Source organism: Symphalangus syndactylus, chromosome 23, assembly GCF_028878055.3.
Source record: "Symphalangus syndactylus isolate Jambi chromosome 23, NHGRI_mSymSyn1-v2.1_pri, whole genome shotgun sequence".
NCBI lineage: Eukaryota > Metazoa > Chordata > Mammalia > Primates > Hylobatidae > Symphalangus > Symphalangus syndactylus.
The window spans coordinates 21,546,421-21,572,263 of NC_072445.2; the positions used below are offsets into that span (position 1 = coordinate 21,546,421).

A 25,843-nucleotide genomic window follows, 5' to 3' on the forward strand; every position below is an offset into this window, starting at 1 on the left:
GTTACCACAGCCATGTAGTGGCTCAGTGAGAACTCCTTGTCCCAGTCATTACAAAAATAAAACAGAAATCTCTGTTGCTAGGTTAGGAATTAGACTAAAATGTATGCATCAGTTTATCAGCCAATTTCCTCCAAGTTCAACATCAGAACAGGCAAAAAAAAAAAAGTATCAGCCTTTTAAAATCATCAACAGTAGTGGCATAACCTTGCATTTTATCACCCTCATTCCAATTATCCCAGTGCAGCACATAGAAGCAGAGTCTCATGCGATCACCTGAGATAAGGATGAAGAACTGAAAGACAAACAAGTGACTCACTTTAATGGATTTGCTTCAGACAGGAGAAACCTGTAATTTCTCTTAGGCGTGCTTCATGGACCCATAGTGGAGTGAATCACAGACTTGCACAAGCCTTGAAACTGTGGGCAACTTTACAGTTCTCAGATCGGCTTCTTGCAACAGGCAGTCAGTTCTCACTGGGCCCCTTGGACTTCTCATTTCAAAAATGGAGAAGACAGATCACAGCCACTGACCAGGGACTGTGCGAGGTACCACGTGATGGTGAGGCATCATGCTGGGGAGCTGAGTGCTGACCTTCCTGCTGGGTGATTCTCCACCTCTGGGCTGCTAGATCTACTTCCTGGATGCCGTGAGTAGATGTCCCACAGCAGCACCATTTTCCTGTTGAAGAAAGGCTTGTTTTTGCACATATTCCAGGAGGGGGAAATGTGTGATATATGATGGTATTTTCTGGAATGCTTGATTCCTCCGGAAACTTGTCTAACATGATTAGAAATTGGCCAGTTCAAGGTTGGAGTATTTCCTACGTTTGTTTTTCTTTAAGAGTCATTTGTCAGGCTTTAATGGCTCACTCCTAGGAGTGAAAATGCAAAGTATCCTGTCAGGCAAATAAAGTCACTGTCCCTGCATTGTCCCCTTGCTTGATAAATTTCAATACCTGTCTTTTAGACTGAATGTAAAGCTGGATGTTGTCTTAAAAGTGTTCTTTATTAGTTTCTTCTTTTAGTGAGCCTGACAAAGCTATCATTGTATCAATTTAAAAAAAAACATTTCTCCAGTTATTGCCAACGCATTTGGCATCTTCCCTTGTTTCAAGTGGCCAATTCTATGCCACTTGAAGGTCTATATTCCTTATACTCTGAAGACAGTTGTGAGAGCTCTAAAGTGTTGCATCATTAGGTGCTGTTTGTTTGTTTGTTTGTTTTTCAGTGTCAGCACTCCATGAGTTTTCTTCACGGAGCAGAGGCAATTGCGGGGCCTATCAATTTCTTTAAAATTTTATAAGTATCAAGATAGTTGGTGAGATATCTGGATGTCTTCTAGCTCTGAAATTATGTGATTCTTGAAACCTATCAGAATCTGAATCCAGATTCCAATTTTTAGAAGAGATGCTGGGCTACAAACAGATTGGCTGGAAGCCATCTAAAATAGCCAAAGATGAGATGTTTCTGATTCTAATAGTTCTTTTCTATCTTTCTTTCCCCCAAGGCTTTCTGTGAAGCATTTCATCCATGGTAAGGGAGAACTCTTAAGGGTAACTACATAGATTCTACTATGAGGGCAAGAGATACTGGGCCTTAAACACATAAACAACTCATTTATCCATCTGATGTTATAATCAGAGTTCTAATTATACTACTGGAACAGAGGAAACAGACAGTTATAGAATTAGGGGAACAACACACACACACACACACACACACAGACACACCACCCCCCCAAAATGTGGGTCACTTAACTTTTAGGTTCCTTGCCCTCTAGTTAACCTCTTTGAATTGGTTGTTCCCATCAGACAATGGTCTGGCCTGGGAGTATGAGGCGAGTCGCCACCTTGAAGACTGGCAAAGAAGTGAGAAGAGGCGCTCCCTCTCACCTTGTGGTACAGTTCGGGGGAGAGGAACCCTTTGGGAAAGTATTTTCTTGATTCACAAATATTCTTGGCCATTCACCTTAGGGTGTTTTGCATGAACAGGTTTGCGAGATCACACCTTCCTATGTATTCCTTCCTGACTGATTACACTTACAGTTCCCGGCTGACCTTTTTAAATTTTCTTTGGGAGTCCCGATGTCAGGCCGCACTCAGCGTGTTCAGATGGGTAGGGAGTACTCAGTCTGTGTGAGTCATCCCCTACAATTCCATCTGGCATGTTTCAGAAAGAAGCTCCAGTACCCAGACAGACTCACTGTAGTTTTAAATTCCAACTCATTCAGAAAATCTGCTCCGGGTACAAGTAAGATGGGACAAATAGGAGATGGTGTTTCAGAACAGCTGGGGTCATCTGGGTCTGTCTGGAGAAACAGGGTTTTATTAGTTCTGACTTACGGAGACAGTGTGGAAAGAGACACACGCATTGTTATGACACCCTCTTGTGCCCATGGCGGACATCCCTAACCAGGCATGGCATTATTTCCTGCTCAATTCTTTTTCACATAAGGCTCCAGGCAGTACAATAAAGAGGAGGTCCACAGTAGGACTGGCATCTACTTAAGTCACCAGGTTCCAAAATCATCTAGAATTGCAAACGTGCTCACATGCCCCTCTGAGATAGAAAAGTTGCCTCATGATTTTAAAGCAAAAACTTCAGATGCTGATGTCACTTTGCAGGAATCATTTCCCAATTCATTCACTTATACAACAAATGTTTACTGAGTGTCTATTCTGTATTTTATCCTCTGCTGGGTGCTGAGGATAGAGAAACATCAGGTGTTTACATTCTGACTAATGACAACCTGACTTTTTTTTTTTTTTTGGTCTATTTCACTAGGTGTGGCCTAATTTCTCTCAGACTCTGGGGCGAAGAGCACAAATTGTTGTGCTCTGTTGACCCATTGTGATTAGAATTTAGGCAGCGGTGTGAAAGTCGCTGATTACTGTAAACTTGATGGAGAGGTAGATCCTTAGACACATTCACCCTGGGACAATCAGGTCCAGCTGTGTTTGCCTGTAAGTCTCTGAGGCCAGCAAATGTTATTTTCTTTGTAACGACCAGCAAATGTTATCTTTTTCTTTGTAATGACCATGTTAGAGCAGGGAGCCTGGCCTCCATTCAACAGGCTTGAATTGCTTTTTAGTACTATGTGAAAAACAAAGGTGAATGGTAGTGGGTAATTAACACTTTTATAATCATGCACAGAAAGAGGCGGGTTATGGAAGTGGAGGAGAAGGAACCTGGGACATGACTGTTTCAGGTCCCAAGAAGCTGCCATTCTAGGTGGCTTAGTTGCTTTTATCTCTGAAATAAATCATCTTGCAGACACCTTGGGAAGGAGATGTGGAGCTGCCCTTATTGGGTGACTAGTATAGCAATTGGAGGGAATTTATAAATGACTAATTCTTTATTTACCTTCTTGCCACAGATAGCCTCAAGCAAGAGTTCTTTTGCTTCTTGTTTTCTCTTTCACTTTTTAATTCTTCGTTTCTGAAACCGATCTCTTTCTTGTGGTCACCCAAGCTTTGCTGTGAATGACTTAAAGAATTCCTATGAACATATCAGCACAGGGACGGGCATTAGGTAGATGCCCAGCAAATACATGTGAAGCCTAAGTCTGGATAGATTAATGTGTTTCCCTCCAAGATAACATATTGTGATGGAATAGCAGCTTGAAACTCCTCAAGGCATTTCTGATTATCTATTTATTTTTATTTTTTGAGACAGAGTTTCACTTTTGTTGCCCAGGCTGGAGTGCAATGGTGCAATCTCAGCTCACTGCAACCTCTGCCTCCCAGGTTCAAGCGATTTGATTCTCCTGCTTCAGCCTTCCAAGTAGCTGGCATTATAGGTATGCACCACCATGCCCGGCTAATTTTTTTGTATTTAGTAGAGAGGGGGGTTTCACCATGTTGGTCAGGCTGATCTCGAACTCCTGACCTCAGGTGGTCCACCTGCTTTGGCCTCCCAAGGTGCTGGGATTACAGGCGTGAACCACTGTGCCTGGCCTAGAATTTCTGATTATCAAGTGAATTGGTAAAACCCGGGTGAAACAGTCTTCTTACTACAAGAAATCTCAGAACCTTTGATATGTGTTCATGCCTGTTTGTGTGTGTGTCTGTGTGTGTGTTGGGGGGAGTTGTGGCAGTGGTGTTACACATCGTTTCCCAAACTGATATGACCATGGAACCTCTTTGTCTTTTATGAGACCAGTCTTCCACAGAAACCCATGTGAGGACACAAGGCCTTGGTCAAATACAGTAGACACAAAAGCCTCCGTTGTTTGCCACTAAAAGTAGAGCAGGCCCCCTCCCCGAATTCAAAGAAAATTAGGTCAGTCTATACAAATGCCCTCAAGGTTAAATTTTTCTTCTGTTCCATTTTCTTTAACCTTTTTGTGCCTGCTACAAATGGTTGGCAAACAAATGGTGGATAATATGCATCAACCTCAAACATAAATATGTCTTGTTCCAGCATTATTCTGTCACGATTACTGCTTGCCATTTTTGTTTCCCCTCACTGGGTACTAGAATCTTGATTTAAATGGTGATATCTCTTCCCAACAAAGTATTTTTCTGCCACCAAACACAGAGGGTTTATAAAGGTAGGGAATATAAGAGAATACACAATTTTGTTGATAAACTGAACACAATGTAGGACCAGAAGTCAATAAATGGAATAAAGGTAATTTAAGGAGAATATGCTTGGAACAAGTCTGGATTCTCCACATAGGATAGGATCTAGCATTGGCTCCCCACTCTTTACCAGAAGCTGGTATGTCCCTCACCTGGGTGAGTTAGCCCCCATCAGGCTCCCGTATGAAAGCTTCTTCTTTAGGTACTGACCATGGTTTGCTTACACCCGTGTGGACAATTCTCACTCTTCTTGTTACTCTTAATTTAATATTTAGGTATGGCATGCTTGTTCTTTTCTTTCCCTCATCCTTTCAGGAGACCACTCACTACATATAGACATGTGCTAGGTGCTGGAGATATACTATATTTGTATTTACTGAAACTTTTCAGTTTGGAATGTTGAAAAACTCCAATTCACTTTAATTATTAAGTCTTTATCAGTGGTAGATCTAAGGACGTGTGTTTCCTCCATTACGTTCTATAAAATATCAACCATGCATGAATTAGGGGGATAAATTATGCTGCCAAAGCTTTTAATAAAATTTTAAATTCTTCATTCTCAGAACCCTTAAGCTCTTCTCTGCAGAGGACTCTGGCTTTTGGCCTCAGCTACATTTGAATTCTGATAGGAGGGATCCCATTCAACTCTTTCTGGTGAGAAGAGAACAAATCAAATTAGGGCTAACCTGAAAACATCTATCTAATCCATCCCTGCCAATCAAACTGGGCTAAAATAAAAATGCTATGATTCCTCTTGGGTAATGTCACTGAATATTCTCCCCCAACATTTGTAATAACTGAAGGAAATTTATTACATAAATTACCATCCCAAATGGTATATAGTTACATATGCCAGACTATAGTAACATGAATGATCAAGCAGCAAATTAATTAATCAAAACCTTCCAGCCAATTGTGCTTAGTTCAAATTCGTGTATTTTATGGTCACGTTTATGATTTCATATTACATATATATTTTATGCTAGTAAAAATTTTTATTTATATACATATATGAAATGTATCATTATTCAATATTGTTCCACAAAGAATGATTTACAGAAAATGTCATAGCTGTTGGATCCTTTACTCCCTGAGCACGTTCAGGAGCTGTGTGCAGCTGGAGGCCTAGCACTAGTTGGAGAGACATTTTTAGACTTCACAAATGACATCACATCATTATGCCAAATGTCTGATTTTCTTTCAACAAAGTTAGCTTTAAGCAAAACTCCTGTATTAAAGGTAATGGACAGTAAATATGACCCTTCTCCTGAAGCCTCAGACAACAGGTGCTGTTCTTTTTCTTTTTTTTTTTTTTTGAGACGGAGTTTCACTCTTGTCACCCAGGCTAGAGTGCAATGGCATGACCTCAGCTCACTGCAACCTCCTCCTCTCGGGTTCAAGCGATTCTCCTACCTCCCAAGTAGCTAGGATTACAGGTGCCCACCACCATGCCTGGCTAATTTTTGTATTCTTAGTAGAGATGGGGTTTCACCATGTTGACCAGGCTGGTCTCAAACTCCTGACCTCAGGTCAGCCTCCCAAAGTGCTGGGATTACAGGGATGAGCCACTGCACCCGGCAGCAGGTGCTATTCTTCACAAATGCCTCCCTTCATCTCGCCTTCACCCATTTTAGTGCACATTTCTGACCATGATCTGAAATGTGGAGAGGAATTGGGTTTGCCTTAAGCATCGGTCCTATTATTTGGTCCTGAGAATAGGTTTCTTTTTTCCTTGACACACATACCCTGTGAAGGAGACTTCAGTATAATTGTGAAGGCTAGCAAAGAGAAAGGATTAAAGTGATCACTTTAATGAGAGAAGTGAACAATCTTCAGCTTGATAATCAAAATGAATCTTATAGTCTGTATCTGTTTTTCAAACTGTAGGTTACAATCCATTAGAGGCTTGTGAATTAAACTTAGTGGGTGACAACTAGTATTTGAGAGAATGTCAAATAGAATAGAGAAGAATATAAGATAAAAATATTGGACATATCAGAGTTCTTGCTTTTAGGTAGCAAGGGTAAGTATTTTTACATAAAAATCGTAAATATAAAAATTACGTTTTTTTGGTTTTATGTATAGACACTGATATACGTACATAGATACATATCTATGTATGTCTGTACATAGTGAGTCATAATATAAGATCTGTTTTTTATTGTCATTGTCAAGGTTTTGTTTTTGTTTTTTCGAAACAGAGTCTCCCTCTGTCACCCAGGCTGGAGTGTAGAGGTGCGATCTCAGCTTACTGCAACCTCCGTTTCCAGGGTTTCAGCGATTCTCCTGCCTCAGCATCCAGAGTAGCTGGGACTACAGGCGCCCGCCACCACACTTGGCTAATTTTTTGTATTTTTAGTAGAGATAGAGTTTCACTGTGTTAGCCAGGATGGTCTCAATCTCCTGACCTCATGATCCGTCCACCTCGGCCTCCCAAAGTGCTGGGATTACAGGCGTGAGCAGCCGTGCCCAGCCTGTAAAAAATTTTTGAAAGCCAAAGTCGTACATGTGAAACATATGGATACTTTTAAAACAATTTATACTGGTTCTTCTGGTACTTTCTTTAGTGATGATCAGTTAAGCATCTATCCTAGACAATATTCATACCGCAAATTGCTTAGTGTGCCCATTCATCAATTTACGGCCTACATGGAGACTTCTTTCTACCCACACTGTAAGATCATGAATTCTGCATTCATAATCCCAGCCCCTATCACATCCATTACCACACCTTGCCTGTCATGCTGCCATGTTCTCTTTCCTTTGCTCAGACTTGCTCTGCCAGATGATATTGTAAATAAACATACCTTCCCCTCTGTTCATTGGTTAGAAACTTTAAACTCACAGATAATTTGGAAGCATTCCTGTAAGTGCCTGTGGCTTGTCATCTCAGCTGAAGGCTCACTGGACTCATGAAAGTCCATCTTATGTTTGACTCTACCCAGAAAGGGTCTGATGTCAGATCAGTGAGCGCTGTCTGCTCCCTGATCACCGATTGCCTTATGGACCTAGTTGGATCAAGACCTAGGTCATCTCTACTGGATCATAAGGGAATTTATGTTTGCTGAGGATAGTCTTTGCCTGGCTGTGTTCACTGAATATGATGTGTAGGTGATCTCTCTTCTCACTGTTGGTTTGACTTGTCTGTGTTACCCACTGAACATCTTTTACAGGAAAAATAGCATCTTTTATTTCTGTCTGCTCAGCATCTGGTATAATTTCTAGCAAATGTGTGACACTTGATCAATGTTGGTTGATAGAATGAATGATCATCTACATTTTATGAAATGGATGAAAAATAGGCTAGTTCATCCATAGTAGACATAAGATTGTAGCATAGCTCTTGCTGATTCTAAAATCAATGATCTTTTTATTTTGCTGCATCTGGATTTCCAGGAAAATCATTTTAAGGAACTTTATTGCCAATAAGGGGTCTGAATTGCCACTATCCTATATGAAAGTGTCATAGTAACGATCATGATGATGTTGATAAATCTCAACTGTTGTAAGGTTTTTTTTGGAGATTTGGCTTTGAAAGGTAGAACTCTCAGGAAAAAGGCAAGAAACAGAGATATGGCAAAAGAATAGAGAGTTATCTTCCTGTGCATCTAGTTTCTCTGTATAGCAGTTTATCCATCTCTAAGAGGGAGTCTCAGAGCTTGCTCCAGCAGCAGATGATTGGATTTATTAATTTCACTTTAAGTTACTTGTCTCCATATGCCTAGACAGACAGTACACTATAGGACAGTGGTCCTCAACTGGGGGAGATTTTTCCCTCCAAGGGCACATTTAACAACAATTGAGGGGGGGTAGTGAGTGCTACTGGCATCTATTGGGTAGAGGCCAGGGATGCTGCTAAGCATCCTACAATTCACAGGACAGCCCCCAACAGCAAAGAATTGTCCAATCCAGAATGTCAATAGCACCATCACAGAGATATCCTGTTACAGAGCTGAAGAATGGCTGTCCAGCTGGACCATCTGGGTTGAACTCGTGGCTCTACCACTTTTTATCAGAGTGGTGTTGGGCTCATAGTTGCTCAACTCTTTGTCCCTTATTTTCCCCAGTGATAAAATGAAGATAGTAATAGCATCTTACATCATAGGATTAAAGGAGTTTATGCAAAGACAGTGCTTAGGACAGTTATTGGCAAATAGATATTCTTGATAAAAATGACTATTAAATAAACTTGTTAATTAAATAATAAGGAATGATGCTTTGGTGAAACTATATCCTTTCTGGTTCTTCCATCATTCTATCTTCTTCTGTAGAAAAGTTAACAGTTGAGAGAAATTATTTTCTTTCGTACATTTTAGCTAGCTTGAAAATACATACTGATGTGCTTTTCCAGCGCAGGCTGCTTTGGCGTGACTATCTCAGAGTATCCGGTGGGTTCGCTAAGGGGTTGGTTAGCCTGATAAGTATTGTTAGGTGTGTGAAGTTGTCACCTTCAGGTGGGTATGCCTTCTTTCTCTATTGCAGGTGAAGATCCTCATGTATGAAAATGAAGTCCCAGGCAACCATGATTTGCTGCTTACTGTTCTTTCTGTCCACAGAATGTTCCCACTATAGATCCAAGATTCACCTAAAAGTAAGTTTGGTCTATTCCTACGTGATCCAAAGAGAAATCTCTCAGTTGCCCTTGATGGCAAGACTTCTGATAAATAAGATGTCATTTAAAATACATTTTTAAATGGTTACAACTTTACTCTTGCTGATAGTAACTTTCTAAAGAAGGGAACAAAGAAAAGCTGAGAGGTGGCAGGGACTTGCCTGGAGAGTGACAGTACGGTAGAATAATCACGTTGCAATGGGAAATGTAGATAGAATGTAGATAGACTGCTGCTGAGAGAAGAAAGTACTTGCCTGGCAGTTGAGCAATGGAGAGTCAGATCTTAATTTTGCTTCCCACTAGTTGCACAAGTTGTTTCACTTTTCTGAGTCCCACATTCTTTATCTATAAGATGAAGTTTTTAAAGATATCATTTATAGTCCTTTATCGATAAAAGAGATTTGTGATTCTATTATTGTGACCTAGTGATTATTCCTAGTATCTGTTCATTTCTGTCCTCTAAGGATCTACAGTATCTGGTGGACCACATTAACTTCATTTCATCCTTACAGTTAATACAGGCAGAGAACAGATTAGTGGTTTAATTCTCATCTCTGTGTTCTCCCTGGATGCTTAAACTTTTTGAAAGACGTAGCATCTCTACTAACTTCACCTAGAAAGGCCAAGTGACCACCATCAAGGTTCTATCCCTCGTCGGAGGGCAGTGCATTCTCCCTGTGCTCTCATCCACATTTCCTTCAGCAAGTTCCCGCAACACAAGCACATGGATCTGCTGCAGTTTCCTTTCTAGTCCTGAATACATTTTCTTTTCATATTCACATGGAGCCTCTAAGCTGAGATGAGGGAGCACAGTCCCACAGTAAAGAGGACCTTTGGGAACTTATATTTTTCAGGCTGGAGATAAACTTCAAAGCCCTGAAGGGAAACCCAAGACTGGAAGGATCCAAGGTATGTGGCTATAGAACAGTCTTCATCCATTTGAAGACAGGGAAGAATAAAAGGAAGGGCGTTGGTGTTGCAAGCTTGTCCCCAGACCACAGGCTTTCCAACTGAATAGCAATCTTCAGTAAGTTCTCTATGCTTACCAGTATTGATAGATTTTCTTACATTTATACCATTACCAGTGGCATAGTCAATGAAGGGAGTTAGCAAATATTCACATGTGCTCTAGAATAGTAGACAAGTACGCACTTCCAAATCCCAAAGAGAAATCTGTTCAAAGTAATGAGTTAACAGGACGCAGAAAAGGAAGGAGGACAAGATTATTCCTTCCTTCCTTCCAAGATATTTTCAGTGTGCTTAAATGTATGCAACACTCTGGTGCTGAGAAGTCTATTAAAGCACTATAAGATGGACATCATGCTGATGAGACTGGTCACTCTCAGGAAGTGAGAAGTAAACTAAGAGGGTAATCACTAGGAGTACTTCAATGAAATCATGTGGTTCTCACTCACATAGTAGGGAATAAGTGGATTCTGCACAATCATGGCCAGGTGGCAAATACATTCTTATATAGATGTGGAAGCGAGAAAGGAAAGCAGAGAGAAAGGTAACTAACATTTACTGGGCATTTAAGACAACTTGAATCTAAGTGTTGTACAAAATGCTGTCTCATTCCATGTTTGTGACAACATTATGGCATCATATTTAAACTATATGGAAGAAGAAACTGAGAACCACTTTTGTTAATGAACTTCAAAAAACTGATGCAAATTTTACAAACAAGGTTTGGCAAAGCTTGTTCCCTTTCCCAGTGAATTCAGTCATCACAGAGCTGTCCAAGCCACAAAAGGTGACTCTCAGGCAACTGGTTACCTCATTTTATTGATTTGAGCACCCTAATAGCTCTCAGCATCATTTACTTTCCATTTTCCCCAGCTGCTATCTTAAGGCAATTCTCCTGAGACTATTTCAACAGTCTCGTTCTTCCTATCTGAAGTGCATTCACTCTGACCCATGGGCCAAATTTGGCCTGCCATTAGTTTTGGTAAATAAACTTTTTTCGGAACATAGCCATGCCATTCATTTACATATTGTCTTTGGCTGCTGTCACACTACAAAGGCAGGGTTGAGTAGTTGTGACTAAGACTCATATGGCCTGCAAAGCTGAAATATTTACTCTCTGGCTAGAGTTACCATATTTAGCAAATAAAAATATAGAATGCCTGATTAAATTTGAATTTCAGATAAACAATGAATAATATCACATGGGTCATACAGACACTAAAAACTTATTTGTTGTTTATCTGAGCATTTACAGTCATTTATTATTTGCAGATTCTATATTCACAAATTTGCCTAATGCTGAAATTTATTTGTAATCCCTAAATCAATACTAGCAGTGCTTTTGTGGTCATTCACAGACATGCAAAGAGCAGCAAAATATTGAGTTGTCCAGTGCATATGTTTTCAGCAGCGGCTGGACAAGGTGATGCTTTACCTTCCTGTTCTAGCTCTCCTACTATAAACAACTGTGCTTTCCTAGTCTACGTAGCATCACAGTTTTGTTTTTTGTTTTTTTTTGCATTTTTGTGCTTTTTGTTGGTGATTTTGCTGTTTAAAATAGCCCCCCAAACATAGTCCTGAAGTGCTGCCTAGCATTCCTAAGCCAGAGAAGGCTGGAATGTGCCTTATGGGGAAAATGTATATGTTAGATAAGCTTTGTTCAGGTATGAGTTATAGTGCTATTGGCCATGAGTTCATTGTTAATGAATCAACAATATATATTAAATAAGGTATCTTTATATAGAAACACACATAAAACAAGGTCATATATTGATTAGTTGATGAAAATGTTATAAGCAGAAGCTTGTAGGACCCTAACATTATATTACCCTAGGAGTAGTTGTTCAGAACACTTAGTGTTCATGGTGACTTTACAGAACATAACTCCTGTGGATAATGAGAATCAACTGTGTGTGAAAATAAAATTGACATTTAACTGGGATTCCCGTATTTTACCTGGCACCTCCATTTATGTGTTCCTTTACATAAAAGTTTATGGACTCCTGCTCTATGTTATCATCAATTATCTTTCAAAAACAAGTTCAATCATGTCTTCTGGTAACTCCCACATTAGCATAGCATTCAAGGCCCTGCATGAGTTAACCCCTGCTTTCCTTCCCACCCTCATCTCTTGCCACTCCCCCTTCAGGTGCTCTGGACTAGCCTTTCTGAATGACGTGAAATTCCCCTTTCCACGTGCCGTTCACTCTGCCTGGACACCAGCTTCACAATCTACCTGGCAGCTCTTACTCATTGCTGTGGACCTACTTCAATCCAATTGCTTCCTCTGGGAAGCAATCCAAAAATCTCCAGAATGAATTCGATGCACCTGTCAGAGTGTGGCAATCCTAATTGGGCTCCTGTCTCTCTCTCTCTCTCTCTCTCTTTTTTTCTTTATAGAGAAATGCGAAGGACCTTGCATCTCTTCTTCCAACTGCAGCCAGCCCTGTGCTAAGGACTTTCATGGAGAAATAGGATTTACATGTAATCAAAAAAAGTGGCACAAATCAACTGAAACATGTACAAGCCTTTCTGTGGAAAAACTCTTTAAGGTGATGCATTCACAAATTATTGGTGACAGAAGCCAATCCCCCAGGAGAAAGTAGAGGCATTTTTAATGTGATCTGTTCAGTATGACAAAAAGTCTCAGATCTGCACTTAGAAAAATCTACAGAATGGGTTAAATTTGTTTCTTGACCTTCTTTCCTAACCCACACTCTCAGGTACTCTCCCTCCTCTCCACATGCTCTCTATTTCTCCTGCTAAGAAACTTTTCTCAAAGAAAAAAAAAAAAAGATATGAAACTAATTTATGCTATTGTGTATGTGATTGCTTAGAGGTTACATTTTAGCTCTAAAGGTGGGTTTGAATGCCTCTTGTGATAATCAGTTAACCAACTAAATGTGTCTAGGATCAAATTTATTTTGATATCTCTTTTTTTGTTTTTGAAATGGAGTCTTGCTCTGCCTCCAGGCTGGAGTGCAGTGGCGCAATCTCGGCCCACTGCAACCTCTGCCTCCCGGGTTCAAGCGATTCTCTTGCCTCAGCCTCCCAAGGAGCTGTGACTACAGGCACCCGCCACCACACCCAGCTAATTTTTGTATTTTTAGTAGAGACGGGGTTTAACCATGTTGGCCAGGATGGTCTTGATCTCTTGAACTCGTGATCTGCCCGCCTTGGCCTCCCAAAGTGCTGGGAGGACAAGTGTAAGCCACTGTGCTGGGCCTTGATACATCTTTTTAATACTTTCAATCTCTTGACCAAAAGAAAGGAGAGATGTGTGCTCAATCTAGAGGAACAGAATTGAATGCATACAACACATCCAGTTAAAGTTAAAATCTCTTTTATATCCTTCCAGGTAGCAATTGTTTTCTTCTACCTCCCCTGCAATCCCATGGAAGCACATGGATGTCTGCATTTTCTAAAATTTTAACAGTGGTTTTACAAGGGGATTGCAGCTGGCTTCTCTGTCACTTAGCCTAGGTAATCACATAGAAGTCCTTGCAACTATGGTCGCACTCAAAAGTGAATGAAAGGAAATAAATCATTGCTTTGCTTTATTCGAAGCACATTCTGAGTGAATCTAGGTAAAAGAATCAGAAAATGAGCAAATCACCTCTTCTAGCTAGTAAACTCTGAAGTCTGAAATTGTCATTCCTTAGCATTCTGTGTTTGACCTGCCAACCTCCCAAATCCACTCCCCCATGAAATTCCATGTGGCTCTTCTTTCCCTTCTCTGTAGAAAATTATCTTGTTATAATACTTGAGTTAAAAATCACTGTCCTGAAAGCAAATTCCAATAGTAAAGGTCAATATCCTGGTCCCTGGTAATTTGGGTGAAATCCCCTGACTCTTTCTGATCCCACTGTATCCTCTCCACCCCCCTCTGCATCGAAACCACTTTTTAGGACTCTTTGGTTCTCCATCTACCTTCCCCATGTAGACTGTTTGTGCTTTAGCTCCTTTAGTCTGATACATGGTAGGTACTTAATCATTTTTGTTTTAAACAGGACGCAACTGGTGCATCTCGCCTTTCTGTAGCAGCACCATCTATACCTCTGCACATTCTAGACTTTCGAGCTCCCGAGACCATTGAGAGTGTAGCTCAAGGAATCCGTAAGAACTGCCCCCTTGATTATGCCTGCATCATTGACGTTGTGAAATCATCAGAAACGACATCGGGAAATATTGCATTTATAGTAGAGCTATTAAAAAATATTTCTACAGACTTGTCTGATAATGTCACTCGAGAGAAAATGAAGGTATTCTTTGTTAATCATTAAAACATGATGTTTTTCTTAAAATTTTCATTTGAATAGTTTCAAATGTACTTTCCAGGGCAAAAACTACAGTGACAGCAACCATCCCAACAACAGCAGGCATTTCACTTCGGTTTGGGATATTGATTCATTCTAGTTTACGGAAGTTTTCAAGTAGTTAAAACTTTTTTAATACCTATTTTTGTACACACTTCATGTTTTCAAGAAAATATCACATAGTGTAGTGATGGCTGTGAGCAAGACAGAATGTACACTAGTGTTTCTAAATTATGTTCTTTAGAACAGGGGTCCCCAACACCCAGGCAGTGGATTGGTACCGGGCTGTGGCCTCTTAGGATCTGGGCTGCACAGCAGGAGGTGAGCGGAGGGTGAGCGAACATTACCACCTGGGCTCCGCCTCCTGTTGGATCAGCTGCAGCATTAGATTCTCGTAGAAGCACGGACCTTATTGTGAGCTGCCTACGAGAGGGATGTAGGTTGTGTGCTCCTTAGGAAAATCTAATGCCTGACGATCTAAGGTGGAACAGTTTCATCCTGAAACCATCCCCACCTCTGCCACCCAGAGTCCATAGAAAAATTGTCTTTCACGAAACTAGTCCCCGGTGCCAAAAACGTTGAGGACCCCTGCTGTAGAACATAACCATTCTGAGAAACGCTAATGGAGATTCCATTTTTAAAAGGGAGATCTGTAGCCCATCAGTTGTAGGAGGTTCTGAGTTAAACAAAGTTAGGCGAGTTTCCATATGGCAGGACTTCTCAGAGCCTTTAGTATCCTAATCAACTTTGGAATTCTTTGTAAGGCAGAGGCAGATAGGGACAGGGTGTGCAGTCTTTCTCAAGCTTAGATGACCAGAGAACATATCTCCACTCTCCTCCATTAAACAATCATTAAAATCTCATGGGAAACTTGGGTTCTACACACTGCAGTCTGGAAATGCTGCCCTGTGTGCAATAATAAAGCAGGTAAACCTTAGCTGTGATTTTTTTTTTGCATTATTTTACTTTTCTTCCCTCTGTGTGGCCTTACTAATGTGGATTCTAATACATAGGGAATTTGAAGAGAAATATGCCAAATAAGATTGGGTAACTTGATCTTTAGAAATTTCAGGTTTTAGAAATCAACTTTGTACAACAATGCATAAATCCTTAGTATGATGTTCACCTTTCTCCATTGCAGAGCTACAGTGAAGTGGCCAACCACATCCTCAACACAGCAGCCATTTCAAATTGGGCTTTCATTCCCAACAAAAATGCCAGCTCGGATTTGTTGCAGTCAGTGAATTTGTTTGCCAGACAACTCCACATCCACAATAATTCTGAGAACATTGTGAATGAACTCTTCATTCAGACAAAAGGGTTTCACATCAACCGTAATACCTCAGAGAAAAGCCTCAATTTCTCCATGAGCACGAACAATACCACAGAAGATATCTTAGGAATGGTACAGATTCCCAGGCAAGAGCTAAGGAAGCTGTGGCCAAATGCATCCCAAGCCATTAGCATAGCCTTCCCAACCTTGGGGGCTATCCTGAGAGAAGCCCACTTGCAAAATGTGAGTCATCCCAGACGGGTAAATGGTCTGGTCCTATCAGTGGTTTTACCAGAAACCTTGCAAGAAATCATACTCACCTTCGAAAAGATCAATAAAACCCACAATGCCAGAGCCCAGTGTGTTGGCTGGCACTCCAAGAAAAGGAGATGGGATGAGAAAGCGTGCCAAATGATGTTGGACATCAAGAACAAAGTGAAATGCCGCTGTAACTACACCAGTGCTGTGATGTCTTTTTCCATTCTCATGTCCTCCAAATCGATGACCAACAAAGTTCTGGACTACATCACCTGCATTGGGCTCAGCGTCTCAATCCTAAGCTTGGTTCTTTGCCTGATCATTGAAGCCACGGTGTGGTCCCAGGTGGTCGTGACGGAGATATCATACATGCGTCACGTGTGCATCGTGAATATAGCAGTGTCCCTTTTGACTGCCAATGTGTGGTTTATCATAGGTTCTAACTTTAACATTAAGGCCCAGGACTACAACATGTGTGTTGCAGTGACATTTTTCAGCCACTTTTTCTACCTCTCTCTGTTTTTCTGGATGCTCTTCAAAGCACTGCTCATCATTTATGGAATATTGGTCATTTTCCGTAGGATGATGAAGTCCCGAATGATGGTCATTGGCTTTGCCATTGGCTATGGGTGCCCATTGATCATTGCTGTCACCACAGTTGCTATCACAGAGCCAGAGAACGGCTACATGAGACCCGAGGCCTGTTGGCTTAACTGGGACAATACCAAAGCCCTTTTAGCATTTGCCATCCCAGCGTTGGTCATTGTGGCTGTAAATCTGATTGTGGTTTTGGTTGTTGCCGTCAACACTCAGAGGCCCTCTATTGGCAGTTCCAAGTCTCAGGATGTGGCCATAATTATGAGGATCAGCAAAAATGTTGCCATCCTCACTCCACTGCTGGGACTGACCTGGGGTTTTGGAATAGCCACTCTCATAGAAGGCACTTCCTTGACGTTCCATATAATTTTTGCCTTGCTCAATGCTTTCCAGGTAAGTTCCAAGAGGGAGTCATTTCTGTGTTACTCTGACTAGACCACAAAAAAATGGCTATGATTTGAAATTATAGAACACAAAATGTTCTCTCCACTTCCTTTTATATCTTAGGGTTATTTGGCTATGGCATCTCTGACCGTATTGATTGTCAAGTTGAATTTAGCTGACCAGGGTGGTTGGGTGGAAATCTCCTTCCTTCTTTCCTCACTGATGCACCTGTATCCCTACTAAAGTTGCAATGTTAGAAGAAGCTAACCTTCACTTACAGAGGACTATTATTTGCTCAGGGATATGTGAGGCTACATATTATGCCTCAAAACAAGCATATTTTTTATCCTTTCTCCAGTGGTTTGGGACCTCAGTGAGATAACAGTCACTTTCTATATTATGAAGTAATGGGCCTTGCCACTCACTTTCGCTGTTAGCCAGTCAGGAGTTCTCATACCTCTTTCTTGCTACTCCCTGTGAAATAAAAATAAATTGTTATTTATTGAAACAGATCTTGCCATATGTTACCTGATCTTGGGAATGCCACTTTTCTCTGGGCCTCAACTATTTGGTTCTTACTATTTGGTTCTTTGAAGTAGAGTTTTCCCCACTACTCTTTTAAATAATGTAACTAAACAGCAAAATATTCCTATTAACATGTCAATATCATTCTGTTTAAAAGCATGATACAAAATAGAAAGCAGACTTTAAAGAAATGCCAACTCAGATCAATTATATATCTTACTCATAATTCTGTAATAACTATGGAGCACATTTATTCTACTCTTTCTGTTGCATTGCTTTACAGTGAAATCTTTGACATGAGGGATTTTTTTTTAAATCAAAGACTCTGGGACTTTTGATAAATTTCTCCACTCTTGAAGTTACTCTGTTGAGTAATGATCTCATCTTTTCTTACTTTGCAACTTAATTAAACCCCAGGAAATTTTGCTCTGTATTTCTTTTTCAGTTCACTTGTGTTTCTCTTTTCTTGATAGAAAGAAAAATACCCAAATGCTTTTAGTTATATACATTTCTCTTTTCTCAGCAAGCTCTTCCTGTGATTTAACATCTAAAATTTTAATCTGATGAGTGTTTCTTCACCATGAACTCTCCTTAGATTGACAGTGAAAAGATCTTAGCCTTATAAATCTCTGTAGCATTCTCTTTCTTTTATATAGAAATGTTTTTTTTTTTCCACCAGCTTAGAGGCCTTGGCTGTCCATTTACCAACTTTTTTTTTTTTTTTTTTTTTTTTTTTTTTTTTTTTTGAGATGGAGTCTCGCTCTGTCACCCAGGCTGGAGTGTGGTGGCGCGATCTCGGCTCACTGCAAGCTCCGCCTCCCAGGTTCACGCCATTCTCCTGCCTCAGCCTCTCCGAGTAGCTGGGACTACAGGCGCCCGCCACCACGCCCGGCTAATTTTTTTTTGTATTTTTAGTAGAGACGGGGTTTCACCATGGTCTCGATCTCCTGACCTCGTGATCCGCCCGCCTCGGCCTCCCAAAGTGCTGGGATTACAAGCGTGAGCCACCGCGCCCGGCCCATTTACCAACTTTTAACTCCAACTCGAAGTAGACTAGAATATAAGTTTCGTTTTCTTAAGACACCTTCCATGATTGTGAATTTGAATTACAAGTTTCTGTCACATGTTACTGTCATCATGAGTAGAAACAGCTACTTCAATATTTGGGAAGAAAGTAACATAACTGCATAAGGCTGAAAACTATCCTACATCTACAGCAATTCAATAAATATCAATAACCCTCCTACACATTCCTATGCGGGTGATGATCCTCTTCCAAGGGTGGGGGCAGACTCAGAGGAACACTCATCAGTGCATTTTTATCTGCATTAGTGGAAACTGAACTTTCTAATGCCCAATAACTGCCCTAGGAGGTATCTAGAAGAGTGGTATGACAATAACAGCTGAGATATTTTTCGAAAAACCATCCCTCATGAATCTGTTGAATTTTGCCACAGGGTTTTTTCATCCTGCTGTTTGGAACCATTATGGATCACAAGGTAATTTGAATTTGCTTCCTCTTTATAAATGGTTTTCATGTGGCTGGGGGAAGCAGGAGGATGAAGCAGTTTTGATTGGAGAGCATACTCCAGGGGAGTTGAGTTTGTGAGGATGGTTCAAGGAATCAGCTGTGAAAAGGAAAAAAATACACACCAATATTCTGTCATTTCTTGCTCTTTATCAAGTCAATAGGAGGCTGTGTGCAAGTATTGCTGGTGAAAAGAATGGAAATAATAATCACAGTTTTAGTCCTAATACCAAATCCCAAATCTAATTATAATTACACCCTAGCTTTTATCCAAATCTTGTTACTTGCCAGTCACTATGCTAAGTCCTCTGATATTGCTTCTGCAAGGGTTACTGGTCTTAAAGTTTCAGGACAGGCGATTCTGTTGTTTCTTCCAACATCTGTGAAGTACTTCTCACTGTCATTGCTTCTTTAGATAAGAGATGCTTTGAGGATGAGGATGTCTTCACTGAAGGGGAAATCGAGGGCAGCAGAGGTAAGCCTTCCCCTTTTAGTCTCAGCCCTGGAGGGTCCGTGTCCTTGCCGGTTATGCAGAGACAAATACCATAGCTCAGTACTCAGGATGTGTGGGCAAAGAGGATCAATAAAGCATACTTCATTCATTCATTTCTTCATTCGGTAAATTTGGAGTATTCTGCTAAAACTGAAGGTCAGTGGAATATACCCTTCAAGAGAATGTTTCATATTGGATGTATTTCAGCTTGACATTTGAACCCATCAAGATGGGACCACATGAACTCAGGATCATAGATTCATAAAATGTGAGAGCAGTGAAATGAGAAATGAGTTAGAAATGAGATTCTAGTCCAACCCATTCATCTTACAGGTATGGAAATCAAAGCCCAGAATACTTATGGGATGGGCACACGGCCACCCAGCTAATCAGTAGCAGAATCACAACAGGGACCAATTGGCATTAAAATATCTTTCCATTCTCCTTATTTGAGACTCATTTGAGTAAACCATACTCTCTTGGATTGGAGTATCTATGTATTTAGAGATCTTGAAGACTTTGGGCCTGGCTATCAGTCTCTTAAGGCACCAAGTAAAATTGCTGATACTACTTTATTAATTAGAAGTTATTTGTTTAACCTACAGATTCACGTTAGGAGCCCGTTCCTTAAAAACAAAAACTTTTTGGATACATTGATAACTACCATTTATATTTAGATAGCGTTGAGTGGGACTTTTAGTATCATACTTTATCTATTCTAAGATAGGCATTTTCTTTGTCTTTTAACGTTTCTGAAATTGGAATGTATCTTATATTCAATGGCATATCATAGTTTAATTGGAAAGTTTTGTTTCTTTTTATTTTTTAGCAGAACATAAAAATAATGATGTAGCTTACACTTAGATTCAGTGAAATATGATAATTTAGCTCTGTGTAGCTATATCAGTGTGGGTTCTCCTTTTCATGTATTCATTTCCACATATTTATCTCTAGAGAGGGATATACATTTTGCCAATATCATTACTCAGTACCACTACTGTTATTTTTACCCCACTTAGAATGCATCACTTGGCCCAACCAATGGATCTAAATTAATGAATCGTCAAGGATGAAATGTGAGTATTAAAAATACAAAGAGAAATTTTACTTGCAATTTGTATCAATCCACCAACGCCCCTTGTGACCATGCTATTGCCTGCTACGTGATGCTGGAATGAGGTGGGAGGGGAACAGGGGGACATATTTTTCAGAGAATGGAAGCATCTTTATTGTCTAGCACATAAATGAAAATATGTACATTTTCTTTGAAACCTATGTCATCTGGGCTTACATGACCAAACCCATGACACCTGCTGTCTACAGTGCTCACATACCTTAATTCCATCTTGTCAGTGAGTAGTAACACTCATAATAGCCCCATTGTTGAAAAAGAACACTTGATTGATTGGAATCACAAAGCAATAGGTCTGTCTTTCCTAATGAAGTGGAACCCAGAATCATTCCTAAGGGGATGTGGGTGGGGTTGTGGCAAATTAGCTACCTACTCATAGCCAACCCCTGAGACATATTTCTACACAGGTGAAACCAGGGGAGAACATACATTAGGCAGCCAGGAAGCAGGAGAATAAGTCACAAAATGGCAGCCAGAAGCCTGAGAGGTACTGGGGGAATGTGGGCAGGGATGATCAACCTTGGGAATGGGTTTGCTTGGAGAGGTTTCATGGCCTTTCTGCATTGTTATAGAAGGGTCTCAGACTTTCAAACAAAATACCATTTGGCAGCAGCCACATCCTTTTTATGTTTCTTTCCCTTTCTGAGTCATGGCCCATATATTGAGCAATGGGCCAAAACAAGGGGTTGAATCTCATGGAACCAAAGACACTCTGAGTTGGAAAAATCTTTAAGGGACATCCATGTTACAGACCCTACAAACCGTATGCTGTGCTAGTATGGGACACTGACATACAGTCCCAGGGAGAGGGAGAGAGAGGTAGAGGGCTCTGTCATATACATGGAGTGGCATGTGTGAGTGCTGGGAGAACGGGGAGAGGAAAACACAGGCCTGTTATCTTTAATGATTGTCCTCCTATTTGGAATTTTATAGGAGAACTTTACAAAGGTTGACCCTCCTGCTCACTGCCCATTTCCTAGTCTGTCAGCTTCCTCTGGGATGAAACATCGCTATAACGTTTCTTAATTTGCCACTAATAGAGAGTCACTAATTCAAATGACCTATTAAAAACACAGCTGGCCTTTCTATTAAGGTCCTAATTAAAGAACTGCTTGTTTTAGGTTTATCAGACTGTCTCAGGTGGAGGAGGCCCTGCCTTTGGGGGATCACTGTGTCCAGCCTTTCAAGAGAAGAAGTGCGTAGTGAAAGCCTTATCTCCAGCTGGTTGGGGATCCTTGGTTGGCTGTAGTCTAAGTTGGAGAAACACAGTAGAAGGCAAGATCAGGAGCTACACTACTTACTAGGGTTGGGGATGTACAAAGGAGTCTGCCAGTATTAGAAGGAAGTCCAGGAAGGAGGTGGAATGCCCTCACAATATTCCCCGATGAAGTCTTCATCACATAATTCTCTACCAAGTTGCTGTATTTTTGAAGCTGCATGAGGTAGGCGTGGAACTGAGGATTAGATTCTTTTAGCATATCCCTTGCAAGTGGCTCTGTGCCTATTGAATTTTCTTAGTATTGGAGCCTATGCTTTTCACATCTGGACACACATGGTACCGGAAGGGCTCTATAATCGCAGCTGGCATCATGGTAGACCATGTTGGGGGCCCAACAAAGATTACAATACAGGGCTAAGAAATTCACACTAGATGACCCTCCAAAGTCCAGAGTGGAGGGTGGAGCACCAGGGGGTCTCTCAGCAGAGAGAGGGGCCCCACACACAGGGTTCAGGGCGAAACCCCAGGCACACTGGGGGTGTTTGGTAAGCACCAGGAGTGGTGGTGGTCCAGGGCAGGGCTGAACCACGGGGCAAGGCAGTGTTCCAGACTTTCACCAAGAATAAAGGATCGAAGGCTGACATGGTCTCAGGAGGAAGGCAGAATTCTGGGAAACGGGTCGAGAGGTCAGAACTGGACTTGCAAGGAGAATTGAGGCTTCCAGTGTCGGGGGACACTCCTCATATCCCAGTGATCGCAGGTCAGAATTGTTCTTAGAAACAGGGTTGAGACAGGTCTGTCAGGTGATCCCAGGGTCGGGGAAGGAGGACTGCAGAGGTAGAGAAACAGGGAACTTAGCTTTGGGTGTAGATTCTCATTGGGAACCCCATCCTGGGAGGCAGGGGAGAGAGGGCCATGGCATTCTGTCGGAGGCCACAGCTCCACAGCGCCCTCTGTTGTTATATCAAGGGCAGGACAAGCCGGCTGTTAGATTCCAGGGGCACCAGAAAGGCTCTGGGCTCCGCCAGTGTCTTGCACGTATTTGTTTATGCCTGTTTAGTATTGGTTTATCACTAAAAGGATACAGAGTTTTTCACTCCACAGTGATAAATGAGACTGGTTGAGCATATACCCCGAGGGAAGCAACACGGTTTACAATGTAAATTCACAGCAGCAGAGGCATTCTAGAATCCAAGTTCAGACAGCAGAGGAGGAGAGAGGGCGCTGAGCACCGCGTTTAGGGTGGAAAGAGCAGCCCAGAGAAGGCAAAGGGCACCAAAAATTGCAGCTGGGAGAATCGCCTTTTTACTGTCTGACCTTGAAGAAGTTACTCAACGGCTCTGTGCTTCATTTCGTCTTCTGTAAAGCAGAGTTAATAATAGTACATGCCTCCCAAGATAGTTTCAGGATTAAATGAGCTAACACGTGAAAAACCCAATGCAAGCTCTTATTCTTGCTATTAATTGTTTTTCAATCATATTTCCCAGGCTGCCCCATTTCTCATGGATGTCCTGAGACCAAGAGGGGAGATCCAGGAGAAAAAGGACATGGAAAGCAGGCTGGACAGAGGAGGAATGGTCGTGCTTCCTGGGAAGACTTTCTCTTCTTGTCAGGAGTGACTCCCAAGCTCTTGGTTGGCCAAAGAAAAACTGAGGATATCATTTGCTGACTGGGCTTTAAGGAGCGTGATTTATGGACCCTTTGACCTACCCGTGCCCTGCAAGAGGCCGGCTTATTGGTCAATCTTGGCTAGATTAAGAGTCAAACTGCAAGCCATTTTATGGTCTCCCTGGCCAGCTGGGGGCTGTAGGGCCCTGCTGGGCTTGGTCGTCTTTCACTCCTGAGGCCTGCTCTGTGGCTCCATAGCTCAGTTCTCCATCACTTTGCGTGGATCCTGGGTACTTTGGACAGTGAGGGTTAGATCCAATTTCAGGGGTAGGGTTGGGGGTGGGAGTGGGAGTGTGGGTTGGCAGGAGGAACAATGAGTCTACTTTGGAGACAATTAAGTCATGGTACGTTTCCTAAAGATAGGGAACAGAAGAAAAGCAAGAGAACTGTTTAATATGCTGATTATTTTAGTCTATTTTAGACCTTGAGTAAACTGATTTGGCTTCTAGGATCCGAGTTTCCTTATTTGTGAAACAGGAAAAAAAAATTCTTGTAGGTATTACTGTTTGTGTGTTTGGGTCTACTTGCACATGTTTGTGTTTGTGTATGTGTGTCTTTTAAAAATACTATATATAAAGAAGATTCTGATGTTATGTTAGACATAAAAATGAATATATGTACCTTTCACAACTTGCTCATTTGTGAGGTCATTTGAGATGGGCTTCTCTGTTGGTACCACACATTCTTGGGTACCAGTGCTGCTATCAATCCACCTCAGTGCATTGACTGTACCTACAGCAGGCCTGAGAATGCAAGCCTGCCATGCGTTCACAGGGCAGGAACCTGGAAATATTTAGCAAAGAGCACTAGTGTCTTTCAGGGACTCTCAATGAAATTTCTATCATCAGTTTGGTTTTATAGTGAGGCATTCAGGACTGAAGATGGGCATGTGCGTGGGTAGAGCACCCTGTTCAAATTGTGGAAGTCGTAAAAGCCGATTAGTGGTCACGTTTTTTCATAAAACAAACAACAAAACAACTGAATGAATATCTCTTCGCAGGGCTCTTGTCAAAACCTTTAGTATTGGTTTAGAAACAAGATAAGATTTGGTTTCAAACTAAATGCACTTTGTTCAAATTGTGGAAGTCGTAAAAGCCAATTAGTGGTCACGCTTTTTCATAAAACAACAAAACAACTCAATGAATATCTTTGCAGGGGCCTGTCAAAACCTTTAGTATTGGTTTAGAAACAAGATTTGGTTTCCAACTAAATAGTAATTATTTAAGGGGTGAAAATTCTCAGTCAATTGCAAATTTGTCTCCTCTCATAAAAATAAAAATAAAATGTTCATTGGAGAGACATGAATTTAACTTTTAGATGTATAAAAGTTCCTTAGCATTAATTTATTAATCCACATTTCCTTCCTGACTCTTGCCACTATAAAAACAACTTTCATTTCTCTCAATCCAGAAATTCCCGAGCATTATGCAATTCCAAGCCAAATAATTGCCTTTGGTTTAGTAGATTTATTTGGTACTGTAACAAGGCCAAATTTATAATTTCCATATGCTAATACCATTTAGTCTTCTTTCTTTTCCATATTTTCCAAAGCTTTCCATCTTTGTAGCACACAGTAAGAGAAATATAGCACTGGGTGCAGTCAGTTCTGCAATAAGGCCACATATGCATTTCTAAAAATCACCTCGCTCTGCAAAATAGGCATAAAAGCCACAGAGCTTATGGGGAAAATGGATTAGAGATAAAACGTGCCAAAACTTTGTCAGAGAAACATTAAAAAAGATAACTGAATAAAAATTATAGCACAGTTTACTCATGCTAAATGGTCAAGAAATATATAAATATGACTCTCTCTCTCTCTCTCTCTCTCTCTATATATATATATATATATATATATATACACACACACTTTCCACTAAAAAAGATCTGAAATTTGCTTTTGGAAGTGGCTGTCAAAAAGGTTGCAGGTTGTCAGTTATTGTGAAGGAAGGTTATCTGACATTGATAGAAAGTTGTAACACCAGAAGTAAATTGGTGTAGCTTATAACACATGCAGTGAATTGAGAGAGCTGGTAGATGTTTGAAGTTTGTGTGTGTGTGTGTGTGTGCGTGCGTGTGTGCATGTTTTGTATATGCCTACATTGCTTGATTCATGTACATACAGTTTTCTGGGTTCACCTAATGTTTCTTGAAGATGGTATCACATATTAGCAAACATGAAATTCGTGTTATGTTCAAATTATTCCCTAATATATCCATCCAGTTAGAACAAATTCTTATTTTCAAAACAAGCATTATAGCAGAACTGACTGTATTTCGTGGTAAACCACC

The 25,843-nt window shown here is 40.9% G+C and overlaps 1 protein-coding gene across 1 annotated transcript; it reads left to right on the top strand.

Moving 5' to 3' along the window:
* The first annotated feature begins 431 nt into the window (after positions 1–431).
* ADGRF4 (adhesion G protein-coupled receptor F4) lies at positions 432–24,181 on the top strand. Its single transcript, XM_055263305.2, has 10 exons — positions 432–647; positions 9,066–9,174; positions 10,050–10,104; positions 12,562–12,713; positions 14,172–14,423; positions 15,619–16,998; positions 18,972–19,013; positions 19,458–19,517; positions 20,555–20,611; positions 23,374–24,181. The coding sequence occupies exons 2-9, from the start codon at positions 9,082–9,084 to the stop codon at positions 20,606–20,608; spliced, it is 2,088 nt and encodes a 695-aa protein (XP_055119280.1). The 5' UTR covers positions 432–647; positions 9,066–9,081; the 3' UTR covers positions 20,609–20,611; positions 23,374–24,181.
* Positions 24,182–25,843: the final 1,662 nt, after the last annotated feature.